Source organism: Podarcis pityusensis (assembly GCF_964106645.2).
Source record: "Podarcis pityusensis genome assembly, chromosome: 13".
NCBI lineage: Eukaryota > Metazoa > Chordata > Lepidosauria > Squamata > Lacertidae > Podarcis > Podarcis pityusensis.
Window position 1 is genome coordinate 41,691,299 of NC_138038.1, and position 18,347 is coordinate 41,709,645.

At 49.1% G+C, this 18,347-nt stretch overlaps 1 protein-coding gene across 1 annotated transcript in view; it reads right to left on the reverse strand.

Moving 5' to 3' along the window:
- Positions 1 to 931: 931 nt before the first annotated feature.
- LOC308461329 (solute carrier family 12 member 3-like) overlaps positions 932 to 18,347 on the reverse strand; it is a 31,903-nt gene continuing 14,487 nt past the window's right edge. Inside the window, exons 8-27 of the mRNA XM_080978154.1 lie at positions 18,195 to 18,306; positions 17,416 to 17,546; positions 16,738 to 16,822; positions 15,383 to 15,546; positions 15,139 to 15,246; positions 13,448 to 13,571; positions 12,239 to 12,340; positions 11,310 to 11,465; positions 10,156 to 10,255; positions 9,288 to 9,399; positions 9,035 to 9,163; positions 7,749 to 7,855; positions 6,961 to 7,043; positions 6,587 to 6,640; positions 5,988 to 6,092; positions 5,250 to 5,361; positions 4,425 to 4,511; positions 3,337 to 3,472; positions 2,970 to 3,037; positions 932 to 1,390 (exon numbers count right to left, since the gene is read on the reverse strand). Of these exons, the coding sequence (XP_080834280.1) occupies positions 1,249 to 1,390; positions 2,970 to 3,037; positions 3,337 to 3,472; positions 4,425 to 4,511; positions 5,250 to 5,361; positions 5,988 to 6,092; positions 6,587 to 6,640; positions 6,961 to 7,043; positions 7,749 to 7,855; positions 9,035 to 9,163; positions 9,288 to 9,399; positions 10,156 to 10,255; positions 11,310 to 11,465; positions 12,239 to 12,340; positions 13,448 to 13,571; positions 15,139 to 15,246; positions 15,383 to 15,546; positions 16,738 to 16,822; positions 17,416 to 17,546; positions 18,195 to 18,306 (2,217 nt within the window). The 3' untranslated portion in view covers positions 932 to 1,248. The remainder of the gene's footprint in view (positions 1,391 to 2,969; positions 3,038 to 3,336; positions 3,473 to 4,424; positions 4,512 to 5,249; positions 5,362 to 5,987; positions 6,093 to 6,586; positions 6,641 to 6,960; positions 7,044 to 7,748; positions 7,856 to 9,034; positions 9,164 to 9,287; positions 9,400 to 10,155; positions 10,256 to 11,309; positions 11,466 to 12,238; positions 12,341 to 13,447; positions 13,572 to 15,138; positions 15,247 to 15,382; positions 15,547 to 16,737; positions 16,823 to 17,415; positions 17,547 to 18,194; positions 18,307 to 18,347) is intronic.

The following is an 18,347-nucleotide window of genomic DNA, read 5'->3' on the forward strand; positions in this document are numbered from 1 at the left end:
GGACCATGGAGGACAGAGATGGGGAATCTCTCCCCCCCCCAGCCTGAGGGCCATCTTCTTTGCTGGGGGGCCACACATGCAATTGTTACCTTTTGTGCAGTCTGCTAGCTTGTACACCACACACCTCTCCATCGTCACCCAGGCCAGCAAGAGGTATTCTCAGGGTTCAAGAACACATTCCTGCGAGGCAGAAATACTCAAGGAGGGTGTGTAGCAGAACTGTTGAGGGGTGTGCCCTTGGAAGACAGCGTGGTGGTGGCTAGGGAAGGGGTGCTGTCTGGGGAGAATCTAGAGGGCCAGATAAACACAAGATGAGCCTTGAGAGCCAGTGTGGTGTAGTGGTTAAGAGCGGTAGACTCATAATCTGGTGAACCGGGTTTGATTCCCCGCTCCTCCACATGCAGCTGCTGGGTGACCTTGGGCCAGTCATACTTCTCTGAAGTCTCTCAGCCCCACTCACCTCACAGAGTGTTTGTTGTGGGGGAGGAAGGGAAAGGAGAATGTTAGCCGCTTTGAGACTCCTTCGGGTAGTGATAAAGCAGGATATCAAATCCAAACTCTCTCTCTCTCTTGAAGGGATACATTTGGCCCCAGGGCCTGTGTTCCCCACACTCCGGTGTAGGTAGCGAGGATCAGACTCTCACTGGCATTAGATAGTTTGCCAGATCTCAGTTTTCCATTCTCTAAAATGGGAATAATTCTCCTTTCTAGAATTCCTTCCTCTGCTAAACTCACCTTTCTCTCCCGCTTTGCTACATTCGCAGAACCTTCTCTCCCCCGCCTGAGATTTCCGCATCAACATCAAGCGTCTAGTCCCTGGTGTTAAAACCTGTTCTGGCACTGCACTCTCCAGCGACTCCCTTTGTGTGATTTCGGCGGCTTTGCTTGAAAAAGCCAAGAGCAACTCACAGGGCAGGAGCCCCAGACGTCGTTAACCAACAATATTTAAAACGTATTTAATATTTACAGATGCTCCCAGGCTTCAAAGCACAGAACCCCCAGGAAATCAGTACTTTAGAGCTTTCAAGTCCATCAGGTACAATCCTGGAAAATGGAAACGAAGAAACTTAATGCTCGGTTGCAGAATCCCCTCAGAACACGTCCCTGCTTTTTGGAGACACAGAAACCAGTCCTTTGACTTATTTTTGCAGGTGTCTCTGGAGTCTGTGTTAGCAATGAGGCTGCAGTGTCACAATTAGGGCTTCAAATAGTCTCTCGCACGGCACTCCCTTGATACAGCGCTGCCTCCTACTGGCAGTAGAGGGTGAGAGCATCCTCCTGGTTGCCTCGGATGAAGACGACCGGCGGGTGGAGGCCCTTGGAGACCATCTCGAGCCAGGCCATGTAGAGGGCGCTTGGGCAGGCCCCTTTCCGTACCACCGGGAGGCTCCTAGAAAAACAGAGGGAGGGTAGGGAGAATGTTAAGAGCGTTTAACTAGGACGCGGGAGACGGGTTCAAATCCCCACTGGGCCAGTCGCTCACTCTCAGCCTAACCCCATTTCACAGGGTTATTGTGAGGATAATGTGGGGAGGAAGAGGAGAACAACCTATGTAAGACTCCTTGGAGGAAAGGTGGGATAAATAAATAAAACGGGAAGGCACGGGAGAGAGGGTGGGCTGCTTGCGACATCTGAAGGCAGCCCTGTTTAGAGAAGTTTTTAATATTAATGCTGTGTTGTTTTTAATACTTGATTGGGAGCCGCCCAGAGTGGCTGGGGAAACTTGGCCAGATGGGTGGGGTATAAATAATAAATTATTATTATTGTTATTATTATTGCAAGTAACAAATCTTGTCCCACTCTTCTGGAACCAATTATTCCAGGGAAGAGCTATACAGTCATACCTCAGAAGTAGAACAGAATCCATTCCGGAAGTCCGTTCGACTTCTGAAACGTTCGACTTCCAAAGCGTGGCTTCTGATTGGCTGCAGGAAGTTCCTGCAGCCAATCGGAAGCCCCCTCAGACGTTCGGCTTCCAAAACAATGTTTGAAAACCTGAACAATCACTTCCGGTTTCCGATCGTTCGGGAGCCGGAACGTTCGACTCCCAAGGCGTTCGGGAACAGAGGTACGACTGTAACTTAATGGTAGATTATCCTCTTTCCACGTAGCAGGTCCCAGGTCCAATGCCTCACATCTCCCGGTAGGGCTGGTAACGTCCCCTGTTCAAAAACCTAAGAGCTGCTGCTGGGCAGTGTGAACTATACTGAGCTAGATGAACCCAATGTTTAGTATCAAGGTAGTTTTGTGTGCTAGGAACTTGTGTTCAGAAAGCCAAGAATTTTCTTTTATTTTTGGAGCAGCTCCTAATTTTTTGCACCCAGGGCCGAATTCACTTCATGGGCAGAATTGGAACATATGTGGCCCTTACTACCCCCACCACAGCATGGGGGATGATGACTGCTGTTTCACCCACCCTTCAGAGAAATGGGGACCAGCAACTGGTTGCTTGGGGTCACCCTGGGCCCTGAGAGAGCTTGCCACCAGGCCTACAAGCCCCTAGAGCAGGGTTTCCAAAACACAGGTCTCCAGCTGTTTCTGCACTACAATTCCCATCGTTCCTGACCACTGGTCCTGCTAGCTAGGGATGATGGGAGTTGCAGTCCAAAAAAATAAATAAATCCGGAGACCTAAGTTTGGGAAACCTGCCCCAGAGCAGGGATGGGGAAACTGTGGCCTTCCAGATGTCATTGACTATGGCTCGCATCAGCCCCAGGCAGCATGGCCACTGATCAGGGATAATGGGAGTTGTAGTCCAACAAAATCTAGAGGGCCACAGGTTCCCCATTCCTATGAAGGCTGTATCTGTTACCTTATGTCTCAACCACCTGGTATGGATCTTCTATCAGAAATCAGAAGGAACCCAGTGGGGTGTGTGCAGAAGGATCATGGGACAGGGGCAAACTGGGGCAAAACCACCCCATTCAGGGATCTCAACGTTTGAAGAAGCAAGTAGGGAAGTGACTCACATGACAATGAGGGCTGCATTCCTAGAGTGGTCTTGAAGTATCTCATGTAGACGCATGTGCTGTTCAGACTGAAGATGCCATGTTGGAAAAGGAGGAGAGACATGTTAAAAGTGAATTTTGGTCACCCCTTTCACGCTCCTTTAAACCCCAGTAGACTCTTTCACCCTATTGGAACCAGAATGGGAAGCTACCGGCGTCCAGAAGACTCCTACCACTTCGGATTACGAAGGACGGCTCTCTGTTTTGGTTCGCACATTGTCTTAGGAAGCGTGAATTAGGTAGGTTCGGTTTTTAATATGAACTGAATTAAGGCACTCCCTTGCCACGACCCTCAAACGCTGGGGACAGAATCCACAAAAAAACCCACCTTTTTCTTGTAGACTCGGAGGTCTTCATCCGTGACCTTCCACGGTGCATCCTTTTGCATCTCTTCCACGGTTTCCTGGCCTTTCTGGCCTTCATTGAGCCGGAAGGGAGCTATGATGTCCTCAAATTCTTTGCGACTGCCATGGTAGGAAGGTGGCCGGGGGGGGGGGAGGGGGAGGGGAACAAGTCAAGCCAAAGTTAGGAAGACAGAGCGGAGCAAAATGGAGAAACGGGAGGAAGGGCCCAAACCACGTGAAGGAACTGTATTCTTAAGTGGAAACAACAATCAAGACCCATAAAACAATTTGGGGGTGGAACCTCGAGGCTTTTTGCACAGACTCCCAGGTGGGGGAAGCAGGGAAGCACCAAACCTGTTGCTTTCAAAATATGAATGTACAGAGGTTAGCTTTAAATCTATATAGATACACAAACGGTCTAGACATCTGTTTTCCAGTCTGCCTTTGCTTGCTTGAAGTGTTCCGCCAAAGCAGTACTGTCAAGAGGCATAGGAAAATCAAGGGCTGAATTTGTGAGACTCTTTTTTTGAAAAAAGGCTACTATAATATTATAATAATAATAATAATAATAATAATAATAATAATAATAATTTATTATTTATACCCCGCCCATCTGGCTGGGCTTCCCCAGCCACTCTGGGCGGCTTCCAAAAGAATATTAAAATACTATAATACATCAAACATTAAAAGCTTCCCGAAACAGGGCTGCCTTCAGATGTCTTCTAAAAGCCTGGTAGTTGTGGTTCTCTTTGACATCTGGTGGGAGGGTGTTCCACAGGGAAGGCGCCACTACCGAGAAGGCCCTCTGCCTGGTTCCCTGTAACTTGGCTTCTCGCAGTGAGGGAACCGCCAGAAGGCCCTCGGTGCTGGACCTCAGTGTCCGGGTAGAACGATGGGGGTGGAGACGCTCCTGGACCAAGGCCGTTTAGGGCTTTAAAGGTCAGCACCAACACTAGCTTTCAGGGCTGCTGAGTTAGAACAGGAGTGTCTGTTTGAGGCTGGGGCAGAGGGATTGTGGGACAAAGACAAGACCTCAGGGAGCAGAGAACGAGCGGGGACCCAGGGCATTCACCTTGTTTCTTCCGGCCTCCACATTATTTCAGGCAGCACCACGACCTCAGTGAACCCCAGGCGGAATTTGGTCAACAAAAGATCGATCCTGCAAATCAGGATGAGAAAGACAGAAATTGGGAATGGGGGAAAAGGGGACAAGTATTTCTCTACTAACCTCAAGGAGACCAGAAGGTACAAAGATGTTTCACTGTGGTTGCGATGGTTCCTACCCCTTTACAATATTTTGCAATTTTTTAATTGTTTCATTGCCCCCTTTTTTGTTTGTGCTTTAAATACAAGAAAGGCAGCGTAAATTTAAGCGGCATGTTAAGTGTCTTAAATGCAAGAAATGCAGCGTAAATTTTAGTGGCGTGTAAATAAATAAACCGCATAATAAATGTGCACAAGAAGGAATGTCAACAAGCGCAGCTCTTCTGGCTGCTGTGGCATGATGGTGTGAAAAGATGGACCTGTCAAAATTCTCTCTTCTGCATGAATTTCTCTCACTTTCTGTGTTTGCCCATGTACGCGTGTATGTGTGTTTATAATGAATTAATATACGTCAAAAATTTGATTGTGGAAAAAGAAAAGAAAGCCAACGGATAAAAGCTTGGAATTAAGGAGAACACAGGCAAAAAGCAGAACAATGACTTATGGCCCACGCCCTTGTAGTGCCTGGGACAATCAGGCACCAAAGGGCAAACTATCTTCCAGTGGACCTCGCCTGAAGTTCTGGAGCAGCCCTCCGTTAAACTTCCAAGAAGCTCACAAGCTCCTCCTCCTTTACAGCAGAAGCTTTTTTATTTGGCTTTCATTATTCCAGCCCCCAATCCCAGCCTCTTACTCTTCTCTGTGCTCTTCAGCATTCGCAATCTGCCCGCTGATGAAGACCCGGACTTTGCAATGACTCCAACGTTTCCGGCGGGTGAGGAGGTAGGGAATGAGGAGGGTGAGCCCTGTGGAAGCAGGAAACAGAAAGTCATAAGGATGTACCGAAGCCCCAGGGAATCAGGCCAAAGGCCCATCTGGTCCAAAAACCCTCTTCTCCCAGCGGCCAACCAGATGGAAATCCACTAGTAGATCCCAACTTGCAACGGCAGTGCTCTCCACCCTGTTGAGTCTCGGACCACGCAACTCTCCCTTTCTGCTCACAGCTCCTCCACCCACAAAGATGGATTCCGAATTTAGGAAGAGAAGCAACGGCTGTGTGCCCCCTGTAGCCTTTTCTTGGTGCTCAAATCTCTGCCCCCAGAAGGAAATGGGGTGCAAGGCCTCCACTCCTCTAGAAAGGGAGCACACTGCACCGTTTGGGCTCTCCTTGGGAGACGGTCAGTGAGGGGGAAATTACGTTGCTAGGAAACCAGAGTTGGGGTGGGCTCAGATGTATAGCTCGTTATTAATTAAACAATCATTCTAGGACCTTTTAAACTATGTGGGGGGGGGGGGGCTGTTGCTTTGGTTGTTAGTATGCTATGTATTGTAAACCACCCTGTGATCTTTGGAAGAAGGGTGATATAGAAATGATGATGATGATGATGATGATGATAGGTGCAAACTTAAACTGGGAAGGAACCATACATACCGCCATCATCAAAGAGCCAATAGATGTCAATGTTTTTCTTCTTCTGGTTGCCCTGGAAATAGGTTTCCAGGTGTGTGTCAGCACCGACTACCTTGTAGCTATCACCTGCAGAGAAGAGTAAATGAATGGGGGGAGCCTTTGCAGCAATTCCCCTCTAGCACTCCCACATTATTAGTTAATTACGGTAACTAATCTAAGGCTTGGTGCAAAAATTGGCTTCTTAGTGGTTTCCTAGCATAAAGGTCAATTGCACAATTGTTAACATATGAAACATCCATAACTAAGATATCCACAATTCAAATATGTGCTGTGTGATTAAAATACACAGTAAAAAACCAAAAACCCACTAAAGCATAAAAATATCAGAAATCCAAATTAAAATTTACAATTGAACAGTATGTTTTAGGCTTCTCGTCCTCATTTTTGAAGCTCCTTAGTTTTGGGCCTGGGACACCTTCATTCAAACCCCTATTCAGCCCAAGTAGAGATATGGCCAGAGCACCCCTGCCAAGGCTTTGCCTACTCATAGTCCTTTAGCTCATTCTACTAAACCACATTTTTTCTTTTTAGAGCAGCCTCACTCAAGGCGTCCAACTTACACTTCCGCTTCTCTTTGCCCAGCGCTGCTTCCGAGTCATCAAAGCCCATGTTCACTGTTGGGGAGAGAGATGAAGAGAGGATTAGTCGAGGCTGTGTGGTGTTTTTTTTAAGAAGCCAACAACACCAGAACGAATGATGCAAATTAAGAGATTTCATCCACTCTTTCTCTCTTTAGACATAGGATTTACTGTTTTGCCAAATCTGTTTTGCTTCTGCCAGCCTTGGAGAAGAATGAAGAAGCCACAAGAGCCGCTAAGCGTTTCGCCACCAAGGACAGCTCCCTCTTTCAAGGACCCCCTTCTTCCAGAACCAGACAGAGGCTTTATAGCCTCCAGCACTTTCAGGCCCCACCCCTTTCCCTGGACACACCCACCTTGCGCTTTCACCTTCCGCGACACATCCAGTCCATCGCGCATCCGGACCAGGCACACTCCGGCGCTGAAATCGAAAGTGTCGCTGCAGCCGGGGAAAGGGGGAGAAGAGAGAGCTGTGGAGATCAACATGCAGCGTGGTCTTTCCCTAGTTAATGAGGTTATCTCGTGAAGAGAGCGCCTCTGAACATGCGCAAAGTTGTATTCCGCCCAATTAGTCCTTTCAAGAAAGCAGGGCCTCTGGGCCAAGGAAAAGCATTGCCAGACATTTTGTATGCACTTCGGCCCACCCGACTACAACTCTTTGCTGCTGCTGGAATTGGTTGAAACCAGGAGTAGAGAAGCCTTTTCATCCCGAGGGCCGCACTGCCTCATGGGCAACCTTCCAGGGGCCAGATATGAGTGGTGGGGCACGGGCAGAGGCAAAGCAGGTGCCTCCATTCCAGCCACTCAATAGCCAGAGGTTTCGACACACATTACCTCCCTCCCTCCAGGCAAGCCAAGGCATGATGTGGAACAGGTGACCCTTCCCCACTGGCCATGCTGGCTGGGGGCTGATGGACTGAGTCCAAAAACAACTAGAAGCTTAGAGCATCCCCAACCCTGCTATAAAAGGGAGGAAACATTATCTTGCAGAGGCCTTGCCATCTGGCATGCATGGGCCATACAGCCCACTGGCTTTGCAAACTCACATTACTCTAAGCATCAGGTAAGTCTTGTTGAAACCCGTTTGAGCCCAGTCTCCTAAACCCTCCGCTGCTTCCCCTTCCCATCGCCTCCATGCCCTTACTGTATTATGCCCACGTAATTCTCCAGGTTCTGCGGACTGTCGGTCTGCCAATCCTGCTTGAAGCCCAGGACCATGGTGTTGGGTTTGAGTCGCCCGAGACCTGAGACCTAGAGGGAGAGAGAGAGAGAGAGAGAGCACAGCGGCTGCCATTAACTTGTAGCCGTATAAAGGACAGAAATCCAGTAGGGTTCATGTCCTTATGCTTGGCAACTGCTCTTCAGTGTCCCAAGCAAAGGCCTTTCTTCCTGCCCCTTCTTTCTCCTCGAGATCCTTTTCAGAGGTGAGCCGAGAACCAGGAGTGAGGCCAATATTCGGAACCAGAGAGAAGGCGAAGACAAAGAGAAAACCCTGGGATCAGGGTTGAGAAAGAAGGCAGAATTCAGGACCAGAGGCCAAGCCAGATGGCACAGGTCTCAGGAAGACCTTGCTTCTTGAGGAAGACTCGAGCAGGGAACCTTCTTATGGTCCAGGAGGACCCGAGGACCACTCTTGGTGGGCAAGGCCAGTCCAGGGGCCTGCAGACACTGAATTGCCGGGGGCAGATGTTGCAACGTGCAGTTCTGTGGCTCACCACACAGGTGAAGCCTCACATAGGTCTGAAGGTTCCTCGTTTGAGTCACAGATTGGACCTGGGGCTTTTGGTCCATTCTCACCCATCTTAGATGAGGGGAAGGAATTGGAAGGACAGGAAGGTGAACTCCCTGGCCCGTCTTGCTGTGTGAGGGAGCACCCTAGCATCCACATGCGTACAAAGGAATTAAGAGCTCCTCTCTCAAACTACGCACATCAATGTCCTCCATCCCTTCATGCTTTTTGACATCTCTGGACAGATCGTGCCATACACTTAAAGCACATCTGATGCACATTTTAAGCAAACGGCTCCCCCCTCCCAAGAATCTGTCGTTTTCCCCTCCCAGAACTACAATTCCCAGCACCCTTAACATACAGTGGTACCTCTGGTTATGAACTTCATTTGTTCCGGGGGTCCGTTCTTAACCTGAAACCATTCTTAACCTTAGGTACCACCTTAGCTAATGGAGCCTCCTGCTGCCGCCGCGCCGCCGGCGCATGATTTCTGTTCTCATCCTGGGGCAAAGTTCTTAACCCAAGGTACTGCTTCCAGGTTAGCAGAGTCTGTAACCCAAGGTGTTTGTAACCCGAAGTACCACTGTACTGCAGTTCCCAAGATGCGCTGTAAATCTATGGTGTGGACCTGCCCTCTGCCTTTGTTGCCCCACTCCCAACATTAAAATGACCTCTCTAGGTCAAGACACACCCCCACACACCTGCATGAGGCTCCTGGCTCCAGCTCTCAGGTCCCCTGTTGTGATGAAGTTGTAAAAAGAGCGGATCTTGCGCGTGCTGAGCCACTGGAGTTGTTCGTTGTAGTTTTCGAAGCATGAGGAGTCTCCCAGCTGACCGTGCAATAAAAAGATTGATAGTCTGTTAAAAATGGCAGCATCCCAGCTCGTCCTATTTCCCCAGCCTCTTTTCTTTCCATCAACCCCCACAAGGCCCTCTCAGGGCAGGTAAACTCACCTCAGCCACGTTCCCACATATCATGAGGCTCACTTTCTTGGTGAAGGCGTTGACAAAGTCCACCAGCGCTGGGCGGAAGCTGGGTGGGCCTGAGAGGACCAGACACTGAGGCCTAGGAAGGTGAAAGAGCTGTAACTAGGGGCCACTTAGTTGGTTACTGGGATTTGTAGTTCTGTGAGGGGTGTGTGTGCCTACTAACAACTCTGAGTAACCTTAGCAAACTGCAGTTCCCAGGATTTGATTTGATTTGATTATTCAATGTATATACTGCCCTATACCTGGGGGTCTCAGGTCGGTTCACAGAATAAAATCAAGATATATAAAACCACAAAATACATAATAAAAATAAAACCCAATAGCCCCCCCCCCCGCCAAAAAAAAAAACCCATTTTAAAAGGGCTTAGGATGTAAATCAGATCAACCAAAGGCTGGTTAAAAAGGAACGTTTTTGCCTGGTGCCTAAAGGTGTATAATGAAGGCGCCAGGCGAACTTCCCTGGGGAGAGCATTCCACAGACGGGGAGCCACTGCAAAATAGGCCCATTCTCGTGTTGCCGCCCTCCGGACCTCTTGAGGAGGAGGCTACTCTGGGGGAAGCCATGACTGTTTAAAATTGTATAAGTGTGCTTTAAATGGATGTCGTGGGTGTGACCATTTTTAACCCTGAGTTTACGCTGAAGGCTGCAATCCTAAAATGCAAGCTCCATTGAACACACTACGAGTTACTTCTGAGTAAACACAATGCACGGGATTGTGCTGTGCCTCCCCAGTCTTTGACCCACCCCACCTCAGAAAGGGGAACAGCACCAAGGAAATCTGGCTCACGGGCCTTCTGTTCTTCACTTGATAAACTAAAGTAGCTCCCTCACCGAAAATTCTTGACGTGGTCCTCTACGTCATTCAGGTTCACAGCATTTGACAGGGCCATGTTGTAGGTGCCAGCCTGCACTGAGGAACCCCAGTTTACCTCTGTGGGCAGAGGAGAGAAATGAAGAAGAGCTTTAGTCCATATCTACCTTTTGTGATTCCTGCCAACCTAGCAGTTGGAAAGCACGTCAAAAGTGCAAGTAGATAAATAGGTACCGCTCTTGCGGGAAGGTAAACGGTGTTTCCATGCGCTTCTCTGGTTCTCCAAAAGCGGCTTAGTCATGGTGGCCACATGACCCGGAAGCTGTATGCTGGCTTCCTCGGCCAATAAAGCGAGATGAGCGCTGCAACCCCAGAGTCAGTCACGACTGGACCTAATGGTCAGGGGTCCCTTTACCTTTTTACCTTTTCTGATGGATTCAGATACTGGAAGGACCTAGAGGGGTATCCCCCACTGAAGGATCCGCTTCAGGACACAGGGAGATGATCTTGCCTGGCGTAAGGCTATTTGCCCTCCTTGCCCAGGCTTCCCAACCCTCCAGAAGTTTCAGACTACAATTCCCATCGGGCCTCGCCAGCACACTGCTTGAAAGGAGCTGCGCATGGTGCTATTCAAGCCCTGGCCATCAGCTGATTGGGCACCAGCTGCATGATACATTTAAAGGCAAAGGATCCTGGGAAGTGTAGTTTGTCAAGGGTGCTGAGAGTTGTTAGGAAACCCCCATCGTTCCCAGGGAAGAGGGACTGATTGTTTAATTTCATTGTACACAGCTTGTACATTGACAATAAAGGTACTATTATTAAACTACTCTGGGAACGGTAGCTCTGAGAGAGTTCCCTTAGCAACTCTAGGCACCCTTAATAGACTATCCGGGGGGGGGGGTGAGTCATGGCTGTTTAACGTGGTATGATACTTTGGGATTCAGTGAATTGGTTTAAGAAATAAAATCTCCTCCAGCTGAGAAGGTTCCAGAAACAGAACTCCTGACAATGATGAAGAATTTGTAAATAAGCCTTGACCAGGACTCCTTGACATTTGGACCTGAAGCTCCCAGCTCTTTCTATAAACTAAGCTGGGAAGAAGGTGTGGAGATCTGGGACATTCTACCCTCACCCCACCCTTTGCTTCTCAGATCCAACGCCAGGCTCCCCTCACCTGGTTTCTTGTAGGTGGTGTAGGCCAAGCTGATGACGATGATCCCGATGACAATGAGGGCTGACCACCAATTCAGCAGGAACATGATGACCACAGAGACGATGGCTCCAAACAGGGCTGTCCATTTGCTGAAGTAGCGGAAAGAGGGCCTCCAGCCTGGAGGATGGTGATGATGGGGGAACACAGGTGAGATCAAAAGGTATTGCACACAGAGAGGGAGCCCAGGTGTCACCCTGGTTTATCCCGTCATTGACCTAGCACAACTCTACACACATGACCCCCCAAAAGTATTTGAGGCTACTGATTCCCCTCCAAACATCTGCTGGTTGGCCATGCGGGTCCAGAATCTTGTGCAGAACTCAGAAGACACTCAAATCTCCACTCAGCCATGAAGTTCACTGGGTTAAATTTGGGCCTCTCTCTCTGCCTAACCTACCTCAAAAGGGTTGTTGTTGTGAGGATAAAATGGCGAAGACAGAAGAGAATATGGAGAAGAGATCTTTGCTAATGGTTAATTTACTCTGGGAAAAGTGGACAGGGACTGAATATCCCTGCGAGAACCAGGGAACCAGGCAGAGGGCCTTGTTGGTGCCCGCCCTGTGGAACGCCCTCCCACCAGATGTCAAGGAAATAAAAAACTATCTGACTTTTAGAAGACATCTGAAGGCAGCCCTGTTTAGGGAAGTTTTTAATGTCTGGTGTTTTATTGTGTTTTTAATATCCTGTTGGGAGCCGCCCTGAGTGGCTGGGGAGGCCTGGCCAGATGCGCGGGGTATAAGTAATAAATTATTATTATTATTACTATCATTATTATTAAGGCTAAAAACACACATACCTTACACACTTTTACACACACACACACACACACACACACACACACACACCATTTCTACCTCCCACACGGCCCACCTGTCCACCACCCACCTTACCTGGGGAGTTGGTGATGGTGGCATGGAAGCAGCTGAAGTTGATGAGGGCATAAGAGCACAAGAAGAAATTGGAGATGACGGGGGCGATGGTGTTCAGATCCGCTGCAGGGGCAAACAAAGGAAAGGTAAACAAGGAGGCACTGTATTCTGGCACAGAACAGGGGATGGGATGGGGGGAGTGCTCTTGTATGCTCTACTCAAGCAGCTAGCCCTCAACGCTGCTAATTTCATAGAATCATAGCATTGTGAGGGGCCCTGAGGGTCATTCCCACAATGCAGGAATCTCAGCCACGACAGATGACCATCCAACCTCTGCTTAAACCCCCCCCCCCAAAGGAAGGAGAGTCCACAACCTCCAGAGGGAGACCGTTCATGTCTGTGCTATTTGTTTGTTTATTATTATTTTATTTATTACAGTGGTACTTCCGGTTAAGAACTTAATTCGTTCCGGAGGTCCGTTCTTAACCTGAAACTGTTCTTAACCTGAAGCACCACTTTAGCTAATACGGGCCTCCTGCTGCTGCTGCGCTGCTGGAGCACGATTTCTGTTCTCATCCTGAAGCAAAGTTCTTAACCCGAGGTACTATTTCTGGGTTAGTGGAGTCTGTAACCTGAAGCGTATGTAACCTGAAGCGTATGTAACCTGAGGTACCACCGTACACCCATTTATTCCTTAACCCCAAACACACAAAAAAGTCACAAAGTGACTGACAAAAGCAGCATGGCCCCCATAAGGGGGGAAAAATCAAGTATTTAAGAAAATCGATGGAGCAAAATCCCTAAAATTATAAAAAGGATTGTTGTACCCCCGCCCTACTAAAAAATGAACACCACGAGACATGCCAGAAAGCATGCAACAGTTTGGGTACTATGCTAGTTTTAGTTAGTGTGGACCTATTTAAATTAAGACACATGGCTGAGTGAGGTCCATTAATTTCAAGAGCTCCACTCTGCATAAAACTCAACATAGCTGAATACCACCCTATGATCTCAACGAATGACCCAAAGCCTGGGGAAATTGGAATGCCTTGGCCTGACCCCCAAATGCCAGTGTGGTGTCCTGGCTAGAATATTGGGCAATGACCTGGGAGACCAGGTTTAGAATCCCCACTCAGCCCTGAAGCTCACTGTGTCAATCACAAAATAATAGTTTTCGGGGGTGGAAATTGTGGGTCTGATAAATAAGGGAGGGGAGGTGGTCTCGCTTACCAATGAGGATGAAGGCAACAGCTATGAGGAAGGTCAGAGCGTAGGCCCTCAACGGCTCCTTGTTCTTTCCATATCCTTTTGCGAAGAAGCCAATGAGGGGGTAGAGATTGTCCTGGCAAAGGCACTGGGGGGCGGGGAGAGGCGCACAAATGAGAAGGAAGAAGAAGAGTTTGGATTTGATATCCCGCTTTATCACTACCCTAAGGAGTCTCAAAGTGGCTAACAATCTCCTTTCCCTTCCTCCCCCACAACAAACACTCTGTGAGGTGAGTGGGGCTGAGAGACTTCAAAGAAGTGTGACTGGCCCAGGGTCACCCAGCAGCTGCATGTGGAGGAGCAGGGAAGCAAACCCAGTTTCCCAGATTACGAGTCCACCGCTCTTAACCATGACACCACACTGGAGTGAGATGTCCAATGGGAGAGATCTTCACAGTTACTTCAAACTTCCCTCAGCAGTGGGTAGTGCCCATTGAGACCGGTAGACTCATGCTATCACAGAACTGTAAAACTGGAAGGGTACTCTGAGGGTCATCTAGTCCATCCCCTGCTATGCAGGATGGAAGGCAGCAAAGCCAATTGAGATTAAAGCATGGACCTCCACAGCTCCCTTTTCAGATCTGCTAAAAACATTCTTGTTGAGACAAGCCTAAAGGTAAAGGTAAAGGGACCCCTGACCATTAGGTCCAGTCGTGACCGACTCTGGGGTTGCAGCACTCATCTCGCTTTATTGGCCAAGGGAGCCGGCGTACAGCTTCCGGGTCATGTGGCCAGCATGACTAAGCCGCTTCTGGTGAACCAGAGCAGCGCACGGAAACACCGTTTACCTTCCCGCCGGAGCGGTACCTATTTATCTACTCGCACTTTGGGGTGCTTTCGATCTGCTAGGTTGGCAGGAGCAGGGACTGAGCAACAGGAGCTCACCCCGTCACAGGGATTCGAACCGTCGACCTTCTGATTGGCAAGTCCTAGGCTCAGTGGTTTAACCCACAGCACCACCCGCGTCCCTACCCAGACATTCTGGTTGAGACAAGCCTACCCAGACCCTTAGAAAGTTGAAATAACTTTGATCCGTTTCAGTATTTTAACTTTTCTACATTTTAAAGCACTGCTACAAATTCGATTTTCTCGTTTTATCTTTCCACAAATTGCTTTGAGGTTTTTTTGTTGTTTTTTTACAGTCAAGCAGTATATATTATTTCATGAAACAAACAAACAAACCGTAGGTTTTGCTAGAGCTGATGACAGGCACGGTCAGTTACAGGCAAACCCCCCCCCCCTTTAAGTGGAGTTTACGTTCTGAGGCACTACAAGTACCGGTGAAACGCCATTAAGAAAGCCTGCAAACAGCCCGTTTTTGTCCCTGCCCCTTTCGGTGAGGTTTGCGGGTCACTTCCGGGTTCAGCGCAATGTGCTTGTGCGCAGTCGCTCAGGTATTGAAAAGTGTGTAAATGCGGGGGTTGCCTGTAATTTGAGTTCTGTGGGGTTTAGAAGGAAGTTGACAGCCAGGGTCACCCCTGGGGTAGTTGTAAGCAAAAAAGACGGGCAAGGCAGGTACGGGCAGACAGGTTGGCGAGGCAGTGCGCCATGGGGCCCAGTGGGTCAGCCTCCACAGCCTTCCTTACATCTTGAACTCCAAGTAGAGCTTGGGTGTAACACACCCACCCACCCACCCCCCGCTTCCCCCAAATTACCTGGAAGACCTTGGGGGCAGAGACGAGGCAGGCCAAAGCTGAGGAGAGGGTGGCGGCAAAGATCCCAGCTGTGATGAGGGGGCTGAACGCAGACACCAAGCTCATGGTCTAAGAGACAAGGGAGGCAACGACAAAACCGTATTATGGGAGGGGGAGGAGAATCCCAGTAAACCCAACTACAAGGCCTCAATCCAGTCCCACAGAGAGCCAAGGGAGGAGAGGGAGGAACATGGGTTTCCCCTACCTGGTAGTCATTGGCCAAACCATATTCACAGGTCCCAGCCACGGTGCACTCGGTGAAATTCCACCCGAATTCGCAGGCCCGGCCAACGCAGTCCCCGCTGGTGAAGTTGGCGGACGCCAGGGTGTCGTTCAGGTTGCCGGAGGCGTCGCGCACCATACAGGTGCCTGGCAAGAGGAAAGGCTGCCATTATTTATTTATGTTAAGGTGAAGGGCTTCTTGTGGCCATGAGAGCCCCATGGGCTGGGCTGGAGAGGGGCAAAGCGAGGAGGTCGAGCAGCTGCTATGGGGAAGGTGGCAGGGAGCAGACTGAGCCGTGCGGCGTGCTGCCAGCCGTCTATGCGATCCCGCTGCCTTCAGGTGCTGCGGGAGACACTATTGCTCTGCCCGTGTCAAAGGACGATTCAGCTGCACCTCTGATCCACTTTAATACATGGAATGGAGGCAGGGAGGCACCAGGTGAAAACATTCCACCTCAGACTATGGCTCCATGCACATGATGCATATAAAGCAGGTTCCCTCTACCCCAAAGAATTCTGGGAACTGTAGTTTGTTAAGGGCACTGGCTCTGTGAAGGGTAAACAGTAGTTCTCAGGGTGTTGTTTTTGTATGTGTGTGTGTGTGGTTTAAATATATGGTGTATGCCAGGGGTCAGCAACCTTTTTCAGCCATGGGCCGGTCCACCATCCCTCAGACCATGTGGTGGGCTGGACTATATTTTGAATAAAATTGAACAAATTCTTATGCCCCACAAATAACCCAGAGATGCATTTTAAATAAAAGCACACATTCTACTCATATAAAAACACACTGATTCTTGGACTGTCCGCGGGCTGGATTGAGAAGGCAATTGGGCCGCATCCGGCCCACAGTCCTTAGGCTGCCTACCCCTGGTGTATGCAGTGCTATTCTTCTAGAAAAAAGAGGTGCTGGAACTCACCATGAAAACCTCCCTTGTTCTCTTATAATGGCAATGGTGCCCACCTGAGAGGTGCCAGAACTGAGTTCCGGCAAGTTCCAGCTGAAAAAAAGCCCTGGGTGTATGTAGTCTTGGATAATTACGTTGCTGTGAAATGTGCCACCCGAGATTCCTGTGGCAGTGAGTTACTAAAGCACCCCACTCCTTCCCTGTGGGCAGGGAAGAGGTTTGTTTTGTATATATTTCTAATGAATGATGTGTGTTTTTGTAGGAACGAGTCAGCATTGTAAGGCGTTCACGTTTTAAAATAAGTCGCTGGGAGACCAAGCAGCAAACATGGTCTAAATCCGTTGTTGTCTTCCCGCTAGGCCCCTCAGGGTCAGCAAAAGTGTCTTGGTGCAGCCCTGGCATACACCATTCTTGTAGGCAAGCTCTTTACCTATGGTGGCAGCGATAGCCAGGTACGTCAAGGTTGTCAGGAAGATAGCCATGAGTGTCCCCTGGGGGATGGCCACCGCCGGGTCCTGCGAAGGAAACAGCACAATGAGCAATTGTTTAGCAGGGTTTAGGGTGCGACTGGCCAAGGGTGTTTCCACCTCACTGCTCTTCGGAGGTAGAGGTGAGGCAGAAAGGCCTTCTTCACCTGGTTGCCCTTTGGTCCCTCCCCTCCCAGAACTGTTCGCACCAGCAGCCATTCCACCCGGTCAGACAGCTGGGAACCACTAGGTGATTGACAACACATCCCTTCGCCCCCTTCAGCTGCTGCAACTCCAGTTAGCGGCTTCGGAGGGAAAGGCAGAGCTAGCAAAAATACATCTATCAGATTCAAACAATTCTTGGGACCCAGCAGACCTGGTGAGGGCCTACGGTTACGCATACCAACCACCTCACAGGGCATAGCTGTCAACTTTTCCCTTTTCTTGTGAGGAATCCTATTAATCCTATTAAAAAAAGGAAAACCTTGACAGCTATGTCACAGGGTTGTTGTGACGATGAAATGGGGAGGGGGAGAACCAACCTCACCCCCTTGAGCTGCCCGGATGAGAGGTGGGATATAAATGCAATTCCTTTTTGACTAAATTAAACAGAAGCAAAACACAGACCCGGAACAATTTACCTTGAGGTCTCCCGAGATATTGGCACCAGCCAAGATCCCCGTAGCCGAAGGGAAGAAGATGGAGAACATGCCGAAAAAGCTGCCAGATTCGCCTCGCCATTCAGGGCCGATATTGTCCAAGAAGTTATTGGCTTTGGAAAAGGAGGAGAGAAAAGGAAAGGTGATTTACTCAAATGCAATGGGGGGAGAAGCAGAATGTTCTAGCTTTTAAAAGAGATAATCAAGTCAAACCAAATTTCTGAATTAAAGGTAGTGGTGGTGGTGGTGGTGGTGGTGATGGTGATGATGATGATGATGATGATGATAATAATAACCTGCCCATCTGGCTGGGTTTCCCCAGCCACCCTGGGCAGCTTCCAACAAACAATTAAAAATAAATTAAAACATCAATCATTAAAAACTTCCCTAAACAGGGCTGCTTTCAGATGTATTCTAAATGTCAGATAGTTGTTTATTTCTTTGACATCTGATGGGAGGGCATTTCACAGGGCGGGCGCCACTACCGAGAGGAACGTTTAGCCCAGTAGGCTTCTCCATTTGACCTGCAAGGCTGTTTTGGCCAAGCCAAGGCACACACCTAATGTCAGGTGGGGGGGAGTCAGATAAAGATACAGCTGGGATGGAAGCAAGGGGAAGCAAGCCCCAGACGTCAGCTGATCCCCTGTTTTAGGTAGGCTGGGATTGTTTTGTCCCAGCAGGGCAAATCTTACAGGGTGAATGGTTCTGAGAGGAAGCTGGTTGCCTGGGGCACAACAGATTGTGGAGGACGTGGCCCTTACTTCGATAGCTGAAGTACCCCTTAGACATTTTCTCTGGAGTGGCTGGGATGAAGGTGCCCACAAAATAATTGATGAAGGAGATCATGATGACGAAGAAGAAGACAACTTGAGCCTGGAAAGAGAGGAATTATTAAATGAAGCCACGCTTCCTAG